This window comes from Plectropomus leopardus, chromosome 13 (assembly GCF_026936395.1).
Source record: "Plectropomus leopardus strain MGB_pleo_1.0 chromosome 13, ASM2693639v1, whole genome shotgun sequence".
Taxonomy (NCBI): Eukaryota; Metazoa; Chordata; class Actinopteri; order Perciformes; family Serranidae; genus Plectropomus; species Plectropomus leopardus.
In genome coordinates, this window is record NC_142188.1 from 9,369,931 (window position 1) to 9,391,150 (window position 21,220).

At 39.1% G+C, this 21,220-nt stretch overlaps 1 protein-coding gene across 7 annotated transcripts in view; it reads right to left on the reverse strand.

Annotated features, from left to right (window-relative positions):
* The window catches only part of ccdc88ab (coiled-coil and HOOK domain protein 88ab), an 88,375-nt gene extending 75,538 nt beyond the window's left edge, over positions 1–12,837 (reverse strand). For all 7 annotated transcript variants that reach the window (XM_088086344.1, XM_088086343.1, XM_088086345.1 and 4 more), the window contains exons 1-2: positions 12,203–12,837; positions 11,970–12,070 (exon numbers count right to left, since the gene is read on the reverse strand). In XM_088086344.1, coding sequence (XP_087942470.1) covers positions 11,970–12,070; positions 12,203–12,265 — 164 coding nt within the window. In that variant the 5' untranslated portion in view covers positions 12,266–12,837. The remainder of the gene's footprint in view (positions 1–11,969; positions 12,071–12,202) is intronic.
* Positions 12,838–21,220: the final 8,383 nt, after the last annotated feature.

Here is a 21,220-nt window from a genome sequence, read left to right on the forward strand (position 1 = left end):
GTGTCATCCTCTGTCTACCATGTGTCGAGCCCAAGAGGGAGTAGTAGTAAAATCTCACCCAGCCTCCCTAAAAAAAGGAAAAAAAACTACCCTGTAATTAATTTATGATACACTTGCCTTGGGATTGTCTGGAAAAACAACACTACTCATGTACTTGAGATTTGTAGAGCCTTACGCAAATACTTCTAAAGAGCAGCTCTCCTTTTTCATGATACGCACTTCAGACTTCAAAGCATATACATCACATGACCTATATATGGGGGTCAACATGCTCCAAGTAGAGGGGGAGGAGGGTCCTGGCTGCTCGTGAATGTATGCATGCATGCATGTAGTGTGCAGCACATGTGAAATCATGCATGTGTGTGCAAGTCTGCATCTGTGCTCTTGCACTACAGAATGGTGTGTCTGTGAGGGCTGACAGCTCAATAAAGCTTAATCCTGAAACACCACAAAGACAGGTTATAAATCAAGATTTTTTTTCTTGTTATTATCCATCCTGTGTATAAGAGAGGAGGTCAGAGGTGAAGGATTCTTTATGTTGCTCAAGGACATTGGGCTTAGTGGATGTTTGCAGTCAGAGGACTTCTGTTTGAGTGGCTCTTCCTAATCACTTTACCACTAGAAGTACATCTATTTCATATAAAACTAGAGCTGTCAAACTATTATTATTTGAATCTGGATAATGGTTTATCAATAGTTTATCATGATTAATTGAACTTTTAATCACATGATTCCATTACTTTGTATTTCACAACAGTTTTGAGGTCCATTTTGACGAGATGAAGCAGTTCATACCAGATTTTCTTGATTAGGAATCAAATGATGATGAAAAACTGTGCTGCAATTCACTCATCTGCTGAAACTGCACTCACTGGAGCACATGCTAAATGCTTCAGTAGCTAAACTCTTCAATCAAATTCTAATATAAAAATAACCTTGTTATGTTACACCAACAAAAGGGCAGAATGGCTGTCTCTTAAATCAACCGGCTGCAGTGTGGATGTGTTAATTAGCCTTTTGATCAGCCTCCGCCCCAATACACCCACACACACACAGTCATGCTAATCAGAAGGACACAGGGTTCTTTTTCATACTGGTCTAAATGAACAGTCATGTGACCTCCCCAACTCCTCCTGCCACACACACTCAGCCCCTTTCGAGGTCCATAGTAGGGGGTCTATTTAACCCCTTAATTAAAAAGCATGGAGGAGGCTGTAATCCTGTCAGGGCGAGGAGGGGGGTGTGCTGAATGAGGTGTGTGTGTGTGTGTGTGAGACTGAAAGAGAAAAACAGCAAGGAAGGGGTTGCCCATTCACACATTCCTTCACCATCAGCCAAGAACATGGCGGCTACGACAACATGAGCGTGACAACTCTGCACAATCCACCCCTCGTTTCTTTGGCTCTGATGCCACACATCGAGCACGCGACAGGCCGACCCCCCCGTGGAGCAGCAGGCGAATAAATACAGGGACTTAAAGCGGTGACGGGGGTCACAAAAAGACTTTAAATAGACAAATAGATTAGACATAGACAAGCAGAAAGCCAGTTAGACAGACAACTAGTGAGCAAGGCAGCCAGACGGCCGGTCAATAAGCCGGTCCGATGGTGCTGTCGATACACACTGCAGCCTTATGCAGCGCCTAGGGCCACTGGGCTTTCTCCTCTCTTCTCCTGGCTTTGATTGGCTGGGTAGGTTAGGGAGTAGTATTAACCTATATATGACAGGCTACATTACAGTCAGCATGGGCAGCCAGGCACATACACACACACACATACACAAAGTGGGCTAGATGCACACACACAAAGAAAAAAAAAGATGCAGGCTACGTTTGGCCACGTGTTGGGGATAGAGCTTATGAGCTGCACTGTCCAAACACAGCGGGGGAGTGTGTGTTTTTGCCTCTCTGTGTGTGTGTGTGTGTGTGTGTGTGCATTACAGACACACAGAGGAAGCCAAACAGGGGGATGAGCTCTTATTAGCAGCCATGGGAGGGCAAGCAGTTCAGTTCGGGATAATTCTGTGGGTCTGTTTCTGTAACATCTAAATTACAAATTAACTTGTCTGAGACTAGCATGAGATTTCATCTCTCAACAAACATAGGGGTGGGTGATATGGCCACACTTTTTTATTGCGGTATATGAAATTTTATATCATGCTAACTGTATACATCACAATTAGTGATGTCATGTTAGTGGGATTTCTAACTTCAATAAAACACCTTAAAATATCACTAACAAATACACTTTTTGATGCTACAGGGAAAAATAAACATAACAAGTCTATAACATGACAGAGCACAGCTGGAACCAGTGTACTGATATTACGGAATATGAGTAACACATCAGTTTCAAATGTTAAAAATTGATGTGTTTACAACATCAATCGAGATAATTATTCTGTAAATGCAACACAAATAACTCAAAACAGTGACACTAAAATTCTTACAAAGTGAAAGCTTTAAAGTAACTTTAATGAGAATTTCAGTTGTTCCAGGTTTCTATATTTACACCTTCACTCTCCTCATCCATATCTGCCCAAATCATGTTACCTCGCAATTTAGCCAAATTGGTGAGATCATGAGATCACGTGAGAATCCAGACCTGATTCCCTCCCACAGTAGAAGCAACACACCCAAATCACTACTGATGGGTATCTTTCTACTGTTGCACTGTGTATACATACACCCAACTCTACTGCAACATGCAATTAAAATGGTCAAAATGAATATTTTAAGTCAGTGTGTTCTCATACACCTCAATACATGCGCTTCACTCAATGACCCAGATAAAGTCATACTTTACTGAAACCATTTGCATGCCTTAAAGAAACACAAATAACCCAAAATTGATCAAGTTTACATTAATTTGTTGTTTGTGAAACTTCCTAGTAGCTGACAGGCCAATAAAAACAAAGACTGGGATAATGAATTAATATATACAATACATTTTCAGGATTCTGTGTTGAATTAAATATTGCCACTCCCCAAACACATCAGTCTGCAGGCTTGATGCACAGAATCAACATGATAAGAGTCATTTCAAAGAGTAATATATAATATAGCCCTGGAAATGAAATTATGAGTAATCTGATTACAACCCTAATGTAAGCCAGATAACTGGCTAAATGTTTACCTGACAGTCCCAATAACTGGAATTCAGCCTTAATCTTGTTATGATGAAATCTTGTTTTACTGGAGTGCATGCTAACACACTGACTGACTTTCCAAATGGATGCTTGTAAGCACAAACAGGCAAACTAACCGGTACTTTTAGAAATTTAATTAACCTCAAACTAGTCAATAACAAAGCGATGATGTTAAAAAAATCATATGTTAAAATGGTATCATCCTTCATCTTCAAAAATTAGGACAGTAAATGCATATAACATTAGCACACCACATAGAAAATACTATGTCCAACTGTCCATTTACAAAATATAACTTGTTGGCATTTCAGGCATGTCAATGCTTTACATTTTGCTCTCATTTAAACCTCAAGATGTCTGCATCCTTCTTTCTCATCCGCTTCCCTTTTCTCGTGAGAACTGTATTAAACAAACAGTCCGGTGAGGATCTGACCGTTGGTATGCGGTTCTCATCGCCCTGTTTCCTTGTCTTGACTTTTCATGGACTCTTTTCGCTCCTGTCTTTGTCTTTCTGTTTCCACTGGGCCTCTTCCCATTCCTCTCCTCTGCGACTGTATCCATAGGGACTCAAGCTAAACTCATTCCTGCCAAACTGGATGTGATCTGATGCATTACTTTGTGCTAGACTACAAGCACTTAGACCATAAAACATCTGATGTCTTGAATATTTGGCAGCATTGCTTGAGAGATAATGGCTCACAAAGTAGAACTACTTGTACAATTCCTTTAATGCTTTAACAGTCACGGCATACTCACAACTCGGAGTTCCTCTTTTTAACAGAAATGTTGTACTTGGTCACTGATTAATTCTACTGTGTTGTTAATTCTCTGTGTTGATGAAACACTTCCAGCAAATGATTAACAGCAGAGGTCTTCCATGGAACAGACATTTTTACATAACTAAAACGTTTTTTTGCTGTTGTTGTTTTTTATTTTAAAACGGCACTTTAAAATGAAAACAGTCTCCGCACACACAAGCTTTTTGGCACCGTTTCAGTAATAATCTCTGTATATATAACTGGAACTGTTGCTGAAAACAATTCATGAGTACAATGCGGTTGAGGCGGCCGAACAAATAAATTGGAAGCTGTTGTAAAGACTGATAAGACCACGGTGCCCAGTGGCTCATCTGGAGACCCAGGTGCCCAATATACAAGAATGTTTCCTTGCAACAGCAGCCGCAGGTTCGATTCCAACCCGCAGCACTTTGCTGCATGTCGTCTAGGGATGCACAATACTGGACCTTTTGCTGATATGACGATATATAACAACTTATTTTAACCAATATCAATATTTATCCACTTTTTTCCACACCTAATTTTAGGGATCATCAAGTCTCTTCTGCAGAGGAATAAACATCACATTATGCGTACTCCCTTCACGATGGCCCACCAGCAGATGTAAACCTAAAATGCAATGTTTTACAGTGTGTGTGATATTCATTCATTGTGCAAAATAATACTTCAGCTTAGGGTTGATGTTTTGTACATGTTCACATTGTCAATTAAAAAAACAATATCTGCCAATATCGATGACACGCCAATATTATCGTGCACCCCTACTGTCATCCCCCCTCTCTCCCTCTTTCAAACTGAAACTGTCTCATCAATCAAAGGCAAAAAGCCCACAACAAGAAAACAAAACTGATGAGACCCAAACAGGGCGCAATGTGGGTGTCTGCATCATCATTTTCAGAAGTCTATTTAATTTCCACACAGCCAGACTAAAACACAATCCTGGAGTTTTCAAACTAAAACAAGGATATTCACATTTTCAAAAGTCTTTGTTTGAAAGATTGTAAAGTCGTGCGGATGCTAGGTGTAATTGTTACACATATTAAAACGAAAACTTATTAGTGTGGATGTAGCTTATGTCCCCTAAGCTACTGAAGGGCCTTTAACATGTAACAGATGGAGAAAGTGTTGAGTCTGCATTAAGAGCAAACAGCAGCAACAGCAAAATTAGCAGTGAATTTGGGGACAGGTCAAGGAAATCTGATTAAGTATAATCAAGTATAAAAGCAGAGGAAATTTAGAACCAACAACTCTCCAACAAGATCTCAAGTTAAATGGTAATATCTGTGGAATTTCCTGAAACACGCAGCATAGATGAACATGATAAAGATATAAAAAATACTTTGCTTCAAATGTCGATTCCTGTGAATCAGATCGACTTTTTATTGCTGAGAAAATAAGTAAATAAGCAAAGTTGTGTCTAAAATCCCAAACTGGTCCCTGTGGGGTTCAACATGTTCTTGGTTGTGGGATTTTGAGTGCCTCACATTAACACAGCCTTGTTAAAGTTTTGTCCTCTCAAGGTCACAGCTGCTGTTTCCTGTCTGACTTGATATACATCCTCCTGCGAGACAGACACAGCGAGCTTGGCACGACACAAAGATGATTACGAGAGACGTCAGATTAATGTTCGACTCTACACTTTGATGAGGAGGGCTGTGGACCCCACGGTTCAGGCAGGAGCAGTGAAAGAACCGAACAGACTGACACCCCAGCAGCTCTGCCTGCCTCTTTTCTCTAGTCCAGCTGGAATCCCAAATATGTCTGCTGTAACTAGCCCTAGAGAAAGCAACAAAGGCTTCAACATGCTGCTCAAAGAAAACAGAGGAGGGAGACAGGAGAGGGAGTGGGAGAGGTGAGCCATGGACAGAAAATGAGACACAGAGATGAGGAGGACAGACTCCAGCGGGGGGAGGGATGGGAGAACGAGCAAGGCGTACAGTAGCAGAAGGAATGAAGGAAGGAGACACTGATTGGATAGGAAGAGAGAAAAACTACATGAGGACTAGGAGAAGGAGCGCAGTCCAATCTGTGGCTGTAACTAACAATAATTTAACTATCACTGAATCTGCTAATTATTTTCTAGATTTATTGCTTTATTGTTTTATTGTTTAGTCTATGAAATGTCATTGTAGTAAAACAAGAAAAACTCCCTAGAATGCAACAAATATCTTATTTCATCCACACATTTCAAAACCCAAAAATATGTCATTTGCATGACAAAGAAAAGGCACAAATTCTAACATTTCCTGGTATTTTTGCATTAAAAAAAAGGACTGAAACATTTACGGAAAGGCTGCAGATTTGATTTTTTTTGTCTTTTTTGAAATGCAATCTAATGAAAACAACAAAGAAGGATGTCAGCAAAGACAGTGTAGGCAAATTCTTAAACTGTTTGTATGTTTTCCTATAAAAGCAATGCACCCAAGGATGTCATACAAACTGCAGTGTGTGAGGTGACACTGGGCATATTAAAGATCTTTCACACATTTAATTTGTTACGATCAATCATGTCTTTTGTTCGATTAGGTCTAAAAGGGCAACATAACATGATTTTTGTTCAAGAATACTGCATGAATTAGGGTATTTTTCATTCTCATGAAGAAAAATATAAATGTATAAGATTCAAATATAAATGAAGAGATACATTTCTTTCTGTGGCCTTTTCTAGATTCTGCTTGTAACAATAAAACTTTGCCAGATGGTTGTCTAACCTCAGAATATTCTCCCAGATCTACAAAACCATAAAAAACAGACCCTTAAGCCTCCATATGTTACTATAACAATTACCAGAGAACAAAATGATGCATCTGTAACAAAAGACCAACTGGGTCCAGGGCTTAAGCCAACACTTCATTCAGTGTCGTCCCTCCAAACCAATACTCTTCTACAAAATTCATCGGTGGAGTTCTGCATGTGTTTGTGTATGCATGATGTGTACAAAAGCCCATTCTGTCATGAAAGGAAGTGATGACAGGCGCAGTGAGGACTATATCCTGTGTGAGCCTGCAGAGTGGATTTACTGTAACGTGGCCTTGAGAGAAAAATAAGCTTTCAAATCTGCAATAGGTATTAATAGATCCATAATCACTGACTCATAGGTTTACTTTGTCCCCTGGCAAGCATCCTCGTCTGCAAGCAGAATATATATGCAGATAAAAAAGCTGGAGGGCAATATTTCCCTTCACGTTTTTCTTCATAGCGTCATCCCCAAGTGTGCAGCCATTCAGATCAATTTACAGACATGCATGGATCTGTCTGAACACTCAAGCCAACAGATACATTAACCTGTAAAACATGCACAACAACATTCTTTTAGTAATGCACATTTTACCTAACTATACATGCACTGAACTCATGTTAGCAAAAAAAAAAAAAGATTAGTTTTTGGCCAAGTTAAAATCTCCTTTTCAAATCAAATTCTTTTCTATCCAGTTGTCTATTTCTTCGATAAACATACGTATACATGCACTTATTATATCAAACATGTAGATATGTGCCTCAGCAGTCTAAACACACATTGTTGTAATAGTGGACTAAACAAAGCAAGAACAGCAATGACAGGAACAAAATAAATAAATAAATGATAGACAAAGCACAACTTCTCAGACATGAGACACTTTGTGCATAAATCTTTAAGTCAGCTGTCTATTTGACTCTCATACCTCTGTCCCAACAGAGCGTAGAGGACAGACTGGCTGGTTCAGCGAACAGGCCAATGAGCCAGCACGGGTCTGCAGGATTGGCAGCAAATCAGAGAATCCTACTGGACACTTGTCACTCTGGCAAAACCTTAATTGGCCCCCTCTTGCTGAGCGGGAAAACTAATTGGTTTGACAGCACTGAGGAGGCGATCTAATTGGCTGGGTAATGTCAGTCACAAGAGGGCGGGGGAGGAGGGGATGAGGTGCCATCTGGGTGTCAGCAAACCGTTAGATAATCCTAGGGTCTCTCTTCTTCTGCTCTCCCATGCTGTCCTGATGACAACTGCTGCCAGCCTGTCTGCCATGTCTGCACCGAAGCCGCACAGAGACGTTCACACAGCAACACCACAGCTTCCACTGCAACAGCTGACATCACTAGTAAAAATGTTAAAAGCTCAAGTTTCTGCAGCCAGAGAACTAGAAGTTTGTGTGAGGGAGGAAAAAAAAAGTTTAGTGAACACATTACTGACTTTCATCTTCTAATGTGTGTTTATCTTTGGAGTTTTATCATCCACTCGAGTGTGTTTCTTGGCTGCAGAGAGCATTTTCTTCAATGACTGTTATTAGTGCTGAACTCTTGTGTTTTTTCAGTGTAACGGCAGCTACTGACAAGGCTAACAACAGCGGCGCATTGCCAACTAGCACTCACGACGAAATATTTCAAGCTGTCAGAACGGAGGGGGTGAGGAAAAACAAAATGAGTAAGTGAGAGTCAGTGTGTGTTTGTGGGAATTCAAGTATTAAGAGGACTGAAGTTGCTGTTAATTATCGCCTACAGTCGCCCAGAGAAGTTGGAAAACTCACCTGTGGTTTCTAAGCAACTTTTAATGAGTAACTATGCAAGAAGGAGATGAAGAGAGAAAGGGAGCCTTACAAAAACTAGGTCTGCAACAGTTATTTTCATTGTTGGTTAATGTGGTGATTCTTTTCTCAATTCATCAGTTAGTTTTTTGGGTATATAAAATGACAGAAAAATTGGTAAAAATGGTCAATCACTGTTTCCCAAAGCCCGAGATGATGTCGGTAAATGTCTTGTTTCATCCACAACCCAAAGACATTCATTTTACTGTCATAATGGAGGTATAAAAAACCCTGAAAATATTCACAGTTCAGAAGCTGGAGAGAATTTTTACTTTTTTCTTTTAAAAAAATAATGGTTAACCATTATCAAAGTAGTTCTCAATTAATTTAATAGTTAACAACTTAACAATTCATCATTGCAGCTCTACTAAACATCCATGCACTTCTTCCAGTCAACAAAGATCTGAAATGTGAACAAAATTTGGATCATGTGACCTCTTTCAACTACATGTCTGTCTTTTAATACTAAATTAACTCATATAAAGTTTTAAAAATGATAAGGACAATGAAAAAAGACACATCTTTAAAGACTGCCATCATCGAAAAACTCCCTGCAGCTGCTGTTTAGATGCATGAGCTGTAACATGCATTTTAGCTTATGATACATCTATTTTAGTTAGCTGGAGGTGACCACGTGGTGCTGGTGAGGTGGGACAGTCAGACAAAAAGCAGTCTCACCAACATAACATCTGACCAATACTGTAGGCCTTTTGTGTGGGAGGATGGCTGGGCAAGACGACTACCAACAGCTGCCTCAGACCAAAAGAAAATGCACCCACAGACACACACTCCCACGCAGACACAGAAGCTCTACAGAAAAGCACACACACAAATATAAACACACAGAGTTGGCTGTGTGACTGGCAATCCCCGACATACTGTCAGAAGATCATTGAGCCAGTCACAGTCGATTTCAGCTCAACGCTGGCTGTTCAGAACCAATCAGGACACCACAAAAAAGTCCCGTCCATTTATTTATAGACAGAAAACCAACCAAGCAACAAACATCTCAAAGTGTTGATCTAAGGAGTTGCTATGAGGCTCTGCAAACATGGGGCTTGCTATTGTTGTTCGCATGTCACCCTCTTGCTCTTTCTTTGCAGATCTTCCCTGTCAGATTTAAACCGTTTTAGCAGTTTTCTGTCTCATTTCCAACCCTTCCCCCTCATATCCTTCCGGTTGCTCTCCATTATACAATGTCCCATAGGGGAAAATTCTCTAAAAATACTGCTATGGTTTTGAAGAGGCTGTGCGTGGAAGAGGAAAGACGCTCTTGTCTAACTGAACCTGCAGTGGCCTTTCTTAAACACCTCTCTGTTTTGAAGGATTCTTCTGAGAGTGGAGACAGCCTGGAGGAGTAGGAGGAGGAAAAACAAGCATGGGAACCAGAGGTGGAGGAGGTAGTTGAAACCTGAAGTTAGGAAGCTTCGTGAAGGGATGCAGCCGAGCAGCGGGAGGTCGAGGACATGGGAAGAGGGTAGAGCAGGAAGAAGATGACTCCAAGCGGAGACAGGAAACAGCCATTCAGGGTTAATCAGCTCCTCATGCAACACAGCAAGATCTTAATCGTTTTAAAAACAATTCACACTGAGGTACAGTAATATAGAAATAAAGAGACACACTTGTGCAGAAGACACGCATCGCATTAAGCTTGCAGTTCAAGAGATACCAAAGCGAGATGACACAAGAAGTCGCCCTATGAAGCTGCAACACGCATTATAATCTCCTCTGAGGTGAAAATCAATTCCGCTGGGAGTAGGCTTGGTTGAACGCTCCTTTGACAGGCAAACAGGAGGGGTAACTGCTGACACTGTAAAGTGTGGCATTAGTGGAAAATATGAAAAATTGCCCTGCAAGCGGGAAGTAGCTTCCCTGTGCCAGACAAAGGACTGGAAAGCTGTCGCCTGTCATGCTATATGTTAGGAGGCGACTGGAAAAAGACTGATTCAGACAGACTATAATGCCTCATCCTCTCCAGAATCTATCAAGAAATCTGCAAAAGCATCTACTTCCCTTTCAATTCAATAAAAACGAATGTGTACTGGCACATTAATGAAGGCACTGCTGTTTAACCTGCATCCAGATTCTGCACTGCAACCAGTGTTTGCCCGCTTAAGGCTACTATTTCGAGTTTAATCTGCAGCACAGCAGGAAACGTGAGCTCTGGAGCTTCCAGGGGCGGGGTGTCTTCCAGCCGGCTGCAGATGACAGTCTAGGGTGACTGAAAAAACAGCGCTACTGGAGGTTGAGGAGCTGCTTGTTGCCTCCTCACACCACGGACGCTTGTGAGCAAACCCACACAACTACAAGAGATCCTGACAATAAATGTCTGCAGAGATGTCTGACAGTGTGACCCATGATTGCCCCCAATACAAGGTCCCTTTGTGTGTAGCCTACATTCACTTCAGCAGGCAATTTCAAGTGCTGGACAGGGGCTGGACTTCTTGAAGAAATGCTTAATTTGTTCATGAGGGGGTGACCCTACTGAGAGCCCCAAGGCATCATGATTTGATGTCTCTGGTCCACACAGACCCTCACTGGTTGCAGAGATATACTAGTTTTAAGGTATACTGGTTTTAAGGTAGGTGAAAGTTGACGATTATGATACTGTGTATATTTGCATATCTACAATAGTGAAAAAAGTCATCTTTACAGAGTTTCCACACATTTTTAGGGACAACATTTCAAAGCTTTTCCATGACTTTTCAAGGACCCATAACAAAAATTGCCCAACTTAGCCAATGTTGTGCAAAAACATCAGACTCAAACATCATTTTAGCTAGGTGGCATACACAAAGAGAAATGGATTGTGGGGAGAAAATGACGAAACAAACGTGGTGGTGACAAAATGTTGTCACACACTGACACATATTAGTATTATGATATGTCGACAGCTACAGAAAAAAAAACGTGTTCTTACATTATGACGTGAAAGGTTATCCAAGGAAGATTACTGTAACATTTTTATTACACAAAACAAAATCCCTTGACTTTTCCAAATTTTTTAGTGATTTTTAACTGATTCCCTTGCTTTTCCAGAGCTGGAAACTATGTTTGTGAAACTCCATGTTTTTTCCAGGTTTTCCATGACCATGGAAACCCAGCTATATTTTACTAATTTTCAAAAGGGAGACTTTTTATGCACACTTCCATTAAAAAAAATCAAAAAGAAAATGGCTTTAAGTCTTAATTGTAGCAATAATACATTAGTTCAACAAAAACTAACCCTTCTGCTTTAAGGGTCATTCTGACTGATAATAATTATAATAATAATTCTGTAACACTGTGAATTTATACCGATACTTTCTCATAAAATCTCATAGTGTTGCAATCCTGCTATATCATGCAAGCTTTTGAGGTATGCATGTATTAAAATGGAGCGTTTGGGGTCTCAAGCATGCTCTCATTTGACTACTGTGATGCAGAGGACATATTGGGGTAACATGTCTGTCAAATTACTCACATCTCAAGCATGATCTCGTTCAGGTAAATCCCATCCACCAATTCGATATATTCCGATAACTGGGTGCCATCAGTCAGCGTCGCCTGCCCGACTGTCTTCACCTGAAAATAAATGGGAAAATGTAAATAAGATGTCAAGATAATCAATACACACTTCAAAGAAATGCTTTCACGGGCAGGGCGGTTTAATTAGTTTGTTTAATACACGTTTGAATATTTAATTAGGGAGCTTACCCAGCAGACCAGAGGCGTGAGCATAAACTGCTCCAGCAAAGGAGAGAAAACCTCGCTTTCCATATTTTCCACTGCAACTGGCGCTGTTTTAGAAAATGTGCGCTCCTCGGCAGAAATATGCGTTTGTTTTGGCTCCACTCATGTAGTTGATTCGATTAAATCGACGCTCATTTTGGACGCTGAAAAACCGGGTCCGGGGTTTCTTGGAGATATTCGGGGAAGCAGGAGCAAAAGAAAAAAAAAAAAAACGTTAATCCACAATCTTCTTGACACGAGCCAGCTGTTTCTGATGCCAACGACTGGGTTTGGCGACCTCACGGCGAGGAAATGAATCACATTTTTTTTCAAAGATTACTAAAATATTCTGTTTTAGCTGCAGAGGCGAGACTGCACGAGACCTGAGCCAGGTATGGTTTTGTGCTCGCGCTACAAAAAAAGAAAAAAGGTGTTACTGGGAGTAAATCTCTAACGTGAAAGGGAAATATTCCTTCGACACGAGCAAAAATACCCAGGAAAAAATCCAGAGGTTTCAGGTCCGGGTTTTACTCCTCAGATGGATTTTGAAGTCATTTCTGGCCGGTCGCTTGTCAGTCCTCCTGTTTGTCTCCGTTCAAACGCAGCACACGAATGAACAGTTGAGAGGATGACTGGAGGACACTTAGCACCGCCTCCCTCCCCTCCTCTGCACCTCCCTCCGCCTCCTTTGCTCCAAAAGAAAAATAGGGCATTGATCATAGCATCCCCTTTCTTTTTCTTTTTTTTTCCTTTTTAGTTGTGTCAATTTTTGGGAAACATTTGGTCATCTAGTACAATTAAACTATTTGTTAGAAAGAATGGACTGTTTTCAGGAATGATGTACACAAAGATGGGATGGGAATACGTTTAGGTGCAGCTCAAGTGATGTAATTTTTATGCAATATTTAGAAACTAAACGTTTTCTGCTTATTTTACTCAACTGTAGGTAGAAAATAAGGGGGTTAGTGCATACCTTTTGTCTGCATTTGCAGCATACTGTGCATTAAAGCAACAAGACGAGTAAGCTACTGACACCTGGTGGGTAAAGCACAAAGAGACTGCTGTAACTGTGCTGTAAATGATTTGTCTGTGATAGAGCTGCAACAGTTAATTAATTAGTTTGTTGATCGACCCAAAAAAGCATCAGTCAATCATTAGATAATTGTTTTTGTAAATTTGTAAGCAAAAAAAGTCAAATATTATTATTGTTGCAAATAACAGTTAAAAGAGAAAAGGTGAGAGAGGGGTAGGGATATAAAAGTTTTACTTCAACTTACTCCTTTTCGAACAGTGTACTTTGTTTTGTTTGTTTGTTTATCATATGTTTGAAGTTTTGGTTCAAAATAAAGTCATTAATTATTTAATGAATTAAATGATTCATTAATTCATAATGAACTGAATAACTTTATATTTTTGGACTGTTAGTTAGAGGACACATAATATTTGAAGACATCATCTTGGATTTGGAGAAATCATACAGGGTATGTTTCATTGTTTTCTGACATTTCATTGACAAAACAATTAATCCACTGATTGGGAAGATAGAAGGAAGATAAATCTAATGAAAATAATCTTTCAACCCAAGTCTGTGCATCTATTCCACCTCACACCACTGGACACAGGACGCCATTACTGTTTATATCTCATACTGTCAAAGGCATGAGCCTCTTGCCTGTGAGAAGATGTGTACACCTCCTTCTGTGTGTGTAGAAAATGGTGTATTTGGTGAACTGTCCCTTTAAACAAGCAGTATTGTTTTTAGCTGTATCAGCAGCAGGGTAATGACTGGATGATAAGCCCAGATCCCACAGTCATTCACTTTGTAGGAAGGAGACACCTAATCAACAACTGATGAATGGCTCTGCCGGTGTGAAGGCCGAGCAGCCAAATAGCCAATTAAAACACAATCACTGATTTGGGAGCCGGGGACCCGGGTCACCCTCTCAGGAACAAATAGATTATTGCTTGGACCTCTAAAATGTATAATTCAGCAGCAGCAGCTCTCTTGGATGAGCAGAGGTTCTCATTTGCATGTAGAATAACGGTCGCTGTGGTTGGTGCTTCAGCTCGAGGCTATACAGTATGAGGCCCTGACTTGTTGAGTCTTGTTTTCTGCAAAACGTGTTTGACTGGAGGGTTGAGGGCACATCAGGAGGCCACAGCATGAAGTGCAGCTTCTCCAAAATCCCTTGTATGCCAAACAGCTCAACAAAAAAGGGATTTTATTTTGCTCTGTTTAGCTGTCACGGTCACAATGAAGTCTACATCTTTATCTTGACATAAATCAAAATAAATCTCTACAGGTGGTTTTGGCTCAGATCTGACATGTTTACACAATGTAACTGCCATTTAGAGACATTCTTTAAAACCAAATAAGTGATAAGTCTACCAACATATGTCTTTTTGTGGATATGCCACAATACCACATAACTTGCATAGGAAAAACCTATGCAAACTGACTACTATGGCAGGAAATCAGATAATCTGATTGAGCAAATTTTTATGCACTATTCTCCAATCATACCTCTGCCAATTTCTCCCACAATTCAATTTTCTCCTTATAAATAATTGATCTGATCTAAATGATTTACAATGAAAAGGGTCATTTGCTTCAGAAGCCACTTAAATCAAATCTTTTCAAATTAAATATCTTTCGGTGGCGACCCACACAACTGGATCACCCCGGCCCACAATTCAACAATCACGCAGATAATGAAACCCTTTCACTGCTCATGTGTAGCGCCTGCTCAGCCACACTGCAGCCTGAACTCAATTATGCGATGCTCGATTACTGTGGAGGATTATGTTTTGTGTTGCTCAGTGTGTTTGTGATTGTGTGTGTGTGTGTGTGTGTGTGTGTGTGTGTGTGTGTGTGTGTGTGTTAGCATTTATTTGTGTTAGTGTGGGATTCATTAACCTTGGATTGAACAGGCTGCTCCTGCCTGTTTAATGAGAATCTCTTATATTCATGGGCAAGTGTTGTCACAAAGCGGCATCCACCTCCACCTAATGACTCAGCGATACAGCAGCATTCCTCACACACACACTCAGCTATAAAGCAGGCAAAACTACCCAGAGGAAACCCACCAACCGCCTCTTTTGGCTCAAACTCCACAGATGGAGTCTATACAGTTGGAAACACTGAAAAATGTTTCCTCTCGTTGGTATTAATCCAGCCTGAGGATATAAAATCCACAACCACGAAGAAGCACTGCTCTGAAATCCACAACAGAAAAACAAATATCTTTTCTGAGCAACCGGATGACCTTGCGGCTACTTGCTCTCTCAGATAACATTTTCTTTCTGTCTTCTTCAGACTGCAGTTTCCTGTTAGTTATTTGACTGGAATTTACAAGAGACCACAAGCATTTTGATTTGAGCTGTGCTGATCTCATGTGGCCTTGAATGCAGGGTGGGCTGACTAACGCTGGATGGAGCTTCTACCATTTCCTCTTTTGTCACGTAACATATGTATTGACTTCCCTTCATGAGGTAGCATGACTAATACTACTGATAAATGGACAACGCAGTTAAATTTTTGTTCAGTTCAGATCCCTCATGCTCATGAGTAATAAATCCTCATACAATAGGCCACATACACAAATCAAAACCCAGCTTATTCTGAGTAAACATGAATGTTTGACCTTTTTTTTTTTAAATAAGATTTTCTTTTTGGCATGTTCACTTTTATTTGACGCAGAGGCCCCAAGGTTGAAATCAACTGCAGTTATGGTATGGTCAGCTACTGGTATTACATGTGTTTAATTAAATTCTGTCGACAATAATAATAATAACAAGGTCAAAATTATATTTAAAAAGATATTGATTAATGCAGCAAGGACAACTGATATTTACATCAAATTGCATGGCAATTTGGCCTGTATTTACTCTTGTCACCGATACTGAGCTTGACAAAAATGAAGAATTATGTTCTTGGTATGATACTCAATTTATGGCCCAAATCTGGCCTGTGATAGGGTGCTGGATGGCCCGCCAAACATTTTCTTATTTAATTTTTAAAAAAAAAATATTATTATAAGATTGTTTTTTTTAAATAAAGGTACCTGAGTAATATTTTCATGTATTTATTGAGAGTTGTAAAAAAGCAGTACCAACTGTTTATCACAAAATAAGGTGCCAGAGTGCATTAAAAAGCATCATAATCAAGCTTGTTTATTTAAAATAAGGTACAAGGGAAGGATCACTTGGACCCCCAGACAGAGGTGTTATTATATACATGTCAGTTATTAATGTTTATTTTATTACCTGGTCCCTGGTCTCCTGTCAATTGCAAAAGTTCCACCACTGGCAAAGCAAGTTGCTCCAGGTATCATTATTTTTCATGATTAATTTAATGGTACTCTGGCCTGTGGTTGTATCTTAGTTTGGACCAAAGTGTTAAACAGACAGACCAATACTTACAGAAGCCAGTTGTATTTTCAGTAAATACTCACACTTTTGGAAAAGCCTGATGATCACATGGTCAAATCTATCTAATTACCACTCATAATTATATTGTATTTGTAATTACCTATATTTCTTTTATTATTATTTTCTTCTTCTTCTTTCTCTGTATTTTAATTTGTAATTTCTAAAAGCCTCCCATGGACAGGTGTTGGAAATTAGCATTTTGCTTTAAACACTCAAAGCAGTGCATCTGGGAGTTGTGCATGTCTGAATATTACGACACCAATGTTACTGTATGTTCATATCAAATAAACAAATAAATAAAATAAAAATAAATAAATAAATTTAATTTTTTTATGTTGAGCACAGACATATTTAAGAAGAGCACCAAAATAGGACATCTTCATGGAAACTATAAAAAACACATCTTTGACATCATCATCAAACACTACTCCTGCCTTTCTAGACTGACTAAATGATGTAAACGTCTGACCTCTATCATCAGTGGAGGTCACTGTGACCATACGTTCAGTCTCTCTGTCTCCATCCTGGACAGCTGCCATGGGGAATCAATTCTTAACATTCAAATCTCCAGTTCAAATGATTAAGACCCCCTGTGGCACAGTCAAACCACTAATTGCATAAAATTACAGAGCATTAAAGAGTGTGTGTCTCCCGTTCCTTAACTCAGAGAGAGATTAAATAAGTGTTTCATTCATAGAGATACATTCAGTTACATCACCATGATAGAAAAGCAAATCTTTATTCTCCCATCTAAAACACCAAGCTCTTCTTTATCTTGATTTTTTTAACCCATGATGAGCCACAGCTCAGTCTTGAGGTTCTCAGGCCTGGATTTGAGGCTTGACACCAAAAAGTAATCAGCTCCTTGCATTCGAGGCTTTGAATCACTCTATCCTCTGTCTGTCTGAGAGGCTTTTTAGATCAACAACATGGCAGGGAGCAAACATATAGGAATGCAGAGGTCACAGTTGAAATGAAACATGTTTTAGTTACTCGCTGTGTTTCCTGAACATTTTCATTACAAGACAAAAATCTAGTAAACATAGATTTTTCGTACCTGTGATGAATGCAACCATAATTGCTTTGCTTGTTTCTGTTTGTCACTACACCCCGAACAAGGCGAAAGCCTGGACCTGGATAATTTATGTCTTTTTTAGGGAATATATCTTTGTTTTTCTGAACATAGATTTTGTTTTAGGCATGGGTTGTTTTATTAATGATGTGAAGGTTATTTTCTCAGCTGAAATCTTTTTGCATGTGTTAAATATGAGTTGAATGAACTAAAACCAATGAATTTGGTTTATTGTAACCATTGTTCTTATAGAATGCCATTGAACGTGGTATTATCAAGACACTCAGAGAATAAAAAAATAAAAATCATGTTTATTACATTCTGATTTTACACAATTAGGCACATATCCACTCAACTATGAATCACTATTCATACCCAGACAATCAACAGACACACACACAATGGGGGTATTCCAATAGGCATCCAATCATTAGACTGATCCTGTGAGGTTAATTTATTATAGGAGCTTTATACTAACAAAGGCAACCTGCTGTTGAGGTGTTTGTGTCTGGAGAGCTGATTTTCTTTAGAAAAACATGTTTTTACTCGGGAATATAATACCTAATGACCATAACAGACACATAACAAGCCATGGATGAACACATTTCGATGTACCATAAGGAAAAGTAGTTTATGAGCTTGCATGTAATACTGTTGAGGCAGAAAGCTGTATTTTGTTCAGAGAGTGGAACCTTATTGCGTGGAGCCTTGCCATGTGCTGTAATGTAATTACCACGCCTGTGACAAAGGAAATCATGCGGTGCCAACTCATGTCGCTATGAGCTGTCTAAACGCTGGTCCCCTCAAGCTCATGCATGTCCATATCAGTGGATCCTATTACTGGCTTTTCAGTGACATGCAGAAGACATGGAAAAAAGGCGGATTTCAGTATCACTGTTGATGGAAATTTGCAAGAATTGTAAAATGATAAGTATTTAAATTAGTTACAAATAAATGTGTCATATGTTTCCACAGAGGCAGTCGCTGCATGTTTAGGGTGATAGATAATCCGCCTGTAAGGACACAGCCTGGTTGCGATGGAGCCAGAGAAACGTCACCCCTGCTACAAATCCTGTGATTTCTGCATGTGTGTGTTCATGTGTGTGTAAGAGAGATCAGTGCGGCACTCATGCAGGCTGTCGTGATGTCACCTCCTGAAACAATGCAGCATGAAAATCAGAAAAGCACTCAAACCCCTTGACACACACACAGACACACACACACACACACACACACACACAATCTTGTACTCCAAGCCCCTTACCTTAACCTAGGTGTGACCTGTGACCTTAAAACCAAGTTTTAACCCTCACACAGGCCTTTGAAAAAGCGAGGACCTGCCAAAGTGTCCTCACTTTCCGAAAATGTCCTTACTCTATTACTAAATACAGTTTTGTAAATTATGTTTTTATTTTATCTTTATTTTATTCATCTTTTTATTCTGTCTTGTTCTTGTTTTATTATTGAAAAAGCTCTTCTTTTTTTATCACTTTAAAGATCAATTGCAATAGCACAAATTGTTTTACAGGGTTTTTTTTTCCCAAAAAAAATGTTATCCCTGATGCATTCACAAACAAGAAAATGCATCTTGAGGTTCTTCAGTTTTTCTTGGTTGTTAAAATTTTTGCATGACAAAACAACACAAAATCCTCCACAGGGCTCTTTATGTTCCTTGTAGTCTACCACAAAACACAGACTGGTCCATTACACACTAATAGTCCGTGGCTCTGCTTGGTAATAATGAGATCTCAATGTGTCCCGCAGCCATGGAAACAAGATAATACTGGTAGTGGTAATAATGGGAGTGTGTGTTCGTGTTTTTCTCTGGGTGTGAGCCTGTGTGAAATCCTGCAATTAACTGGAGTGCGTGCATGGGTTTGTGCATGTGTGAAAGTAATCCAGAGAGTGTCAGAGATGGTGCTAACACTCATCTGTTGCCATAACAACTGCAGCAGCCCCACTGTTCGTGCGTTGGCTGGCTGACTGACTGGAGGGCTGCCTGGCTGGTATAAGCAAACTTCTGGACTCGCTGTCTGATCAGCAGTCAAGGTCAGCGGTTTACTGACAGTCAAACTGGCTTTGTGAAGCACATTTTTCAGAAACATTTCACAGTTTTACAGCAGAAGACCATTTGATATACAAATACACTCAGCATATTTTGTTTTGTTTGACCTGCTGTAAACTGCAATTAAAAAGCCATTTGAGCCCACATGATCGACACAGCTGGTGATGCAGCATCCAAATCTTTTATTGTCAACATTTTTACATGAATACAAGATATACTTAAACACCAGAGTAAGTTTTCAGTCTAACATGGCCTTCAACCTACAATCTTGTATTCAATTTGTTTAATTACATTAATTTATTTTATTTCTATTTATTTATTCGCACTTGGGATGGGGTAGGGATGGATTACATGTGTTAAATCTTTAGTTGTTGTACTGAGATTTTGTTCTGTGTTCGATTTTTTTTTTGTATGTGTGTGTCTGTATACATACGTACATACATATACTGGTATTTGTGTGTGTCGTTTATTGCTGCTAAAATCAATCCAGAAATTGTTGGGGAAAAAAGCCTTTTGATGTTTCATTGATGTATATATGCAAGTGGACAGTGGTTGATCAAACTAATAATATTAATATCTTTATTAACTGAATGTCTATAATATACAGTCACATATGTATTAAGAAAGGCAGGTGGCTTCCATTAATTTAGGCTATAAATGTTATAAAATGCTGAAAGATGATTTTTGTGATGCAATGCTGACACCTAGTAGTCAAGATTTCAAATTGCAGCAGCTACCTTCTCACTTGTGTCTGTCTTGTGTCTGTCCTCTACTACTACTACTACTACTACTACTACTACTAATAATAATAATATAATAATAATAATAATAATAATAATAATAATAATAATAATAATAATTATTATTATTATTATTATTATTATTATTATTATTATTATTATTATTATTATTAATATTATTATTATTATTATTATTATAACAACCATAATGCTATTATTTTTTTGTGATCGCGATTAGAATGGAAATGAAACATTTTGAAAAAAGAAACCATGATGATTATATTATTTTTGTTGGGGCCCTATACCAAACAATCAAGTTCCCTTACATCTGAAATGAGTAGCGCCACAATGCTTCATTTATAGCGGTGGGCTATGTTATTACATATTTTAACTTTTTTTCTTTATAAAAAAATGCAATTCCTGTGATTTGTATATTGCACTAGGCTCTATTGCAATTTCACTAATATTTTGAGAAATTCTGCAGACCTATCCCAGAGTGACTGGTAATACATTATTTTTAAATGGGCAATTGAGCAAGAGGAAACTATAACAGTTAAGCTACTTCAGGATTAATAAAGGACTAATACAGTGATTTTTCTTACTCTTCTACTTGCATGAAGCCTGTTGGGTGTAAAAGTAAAGGGGTAAAATGTTTAACAATTATTGCAAGTGTTTGTTAGTTTTTTCTTTCTCTC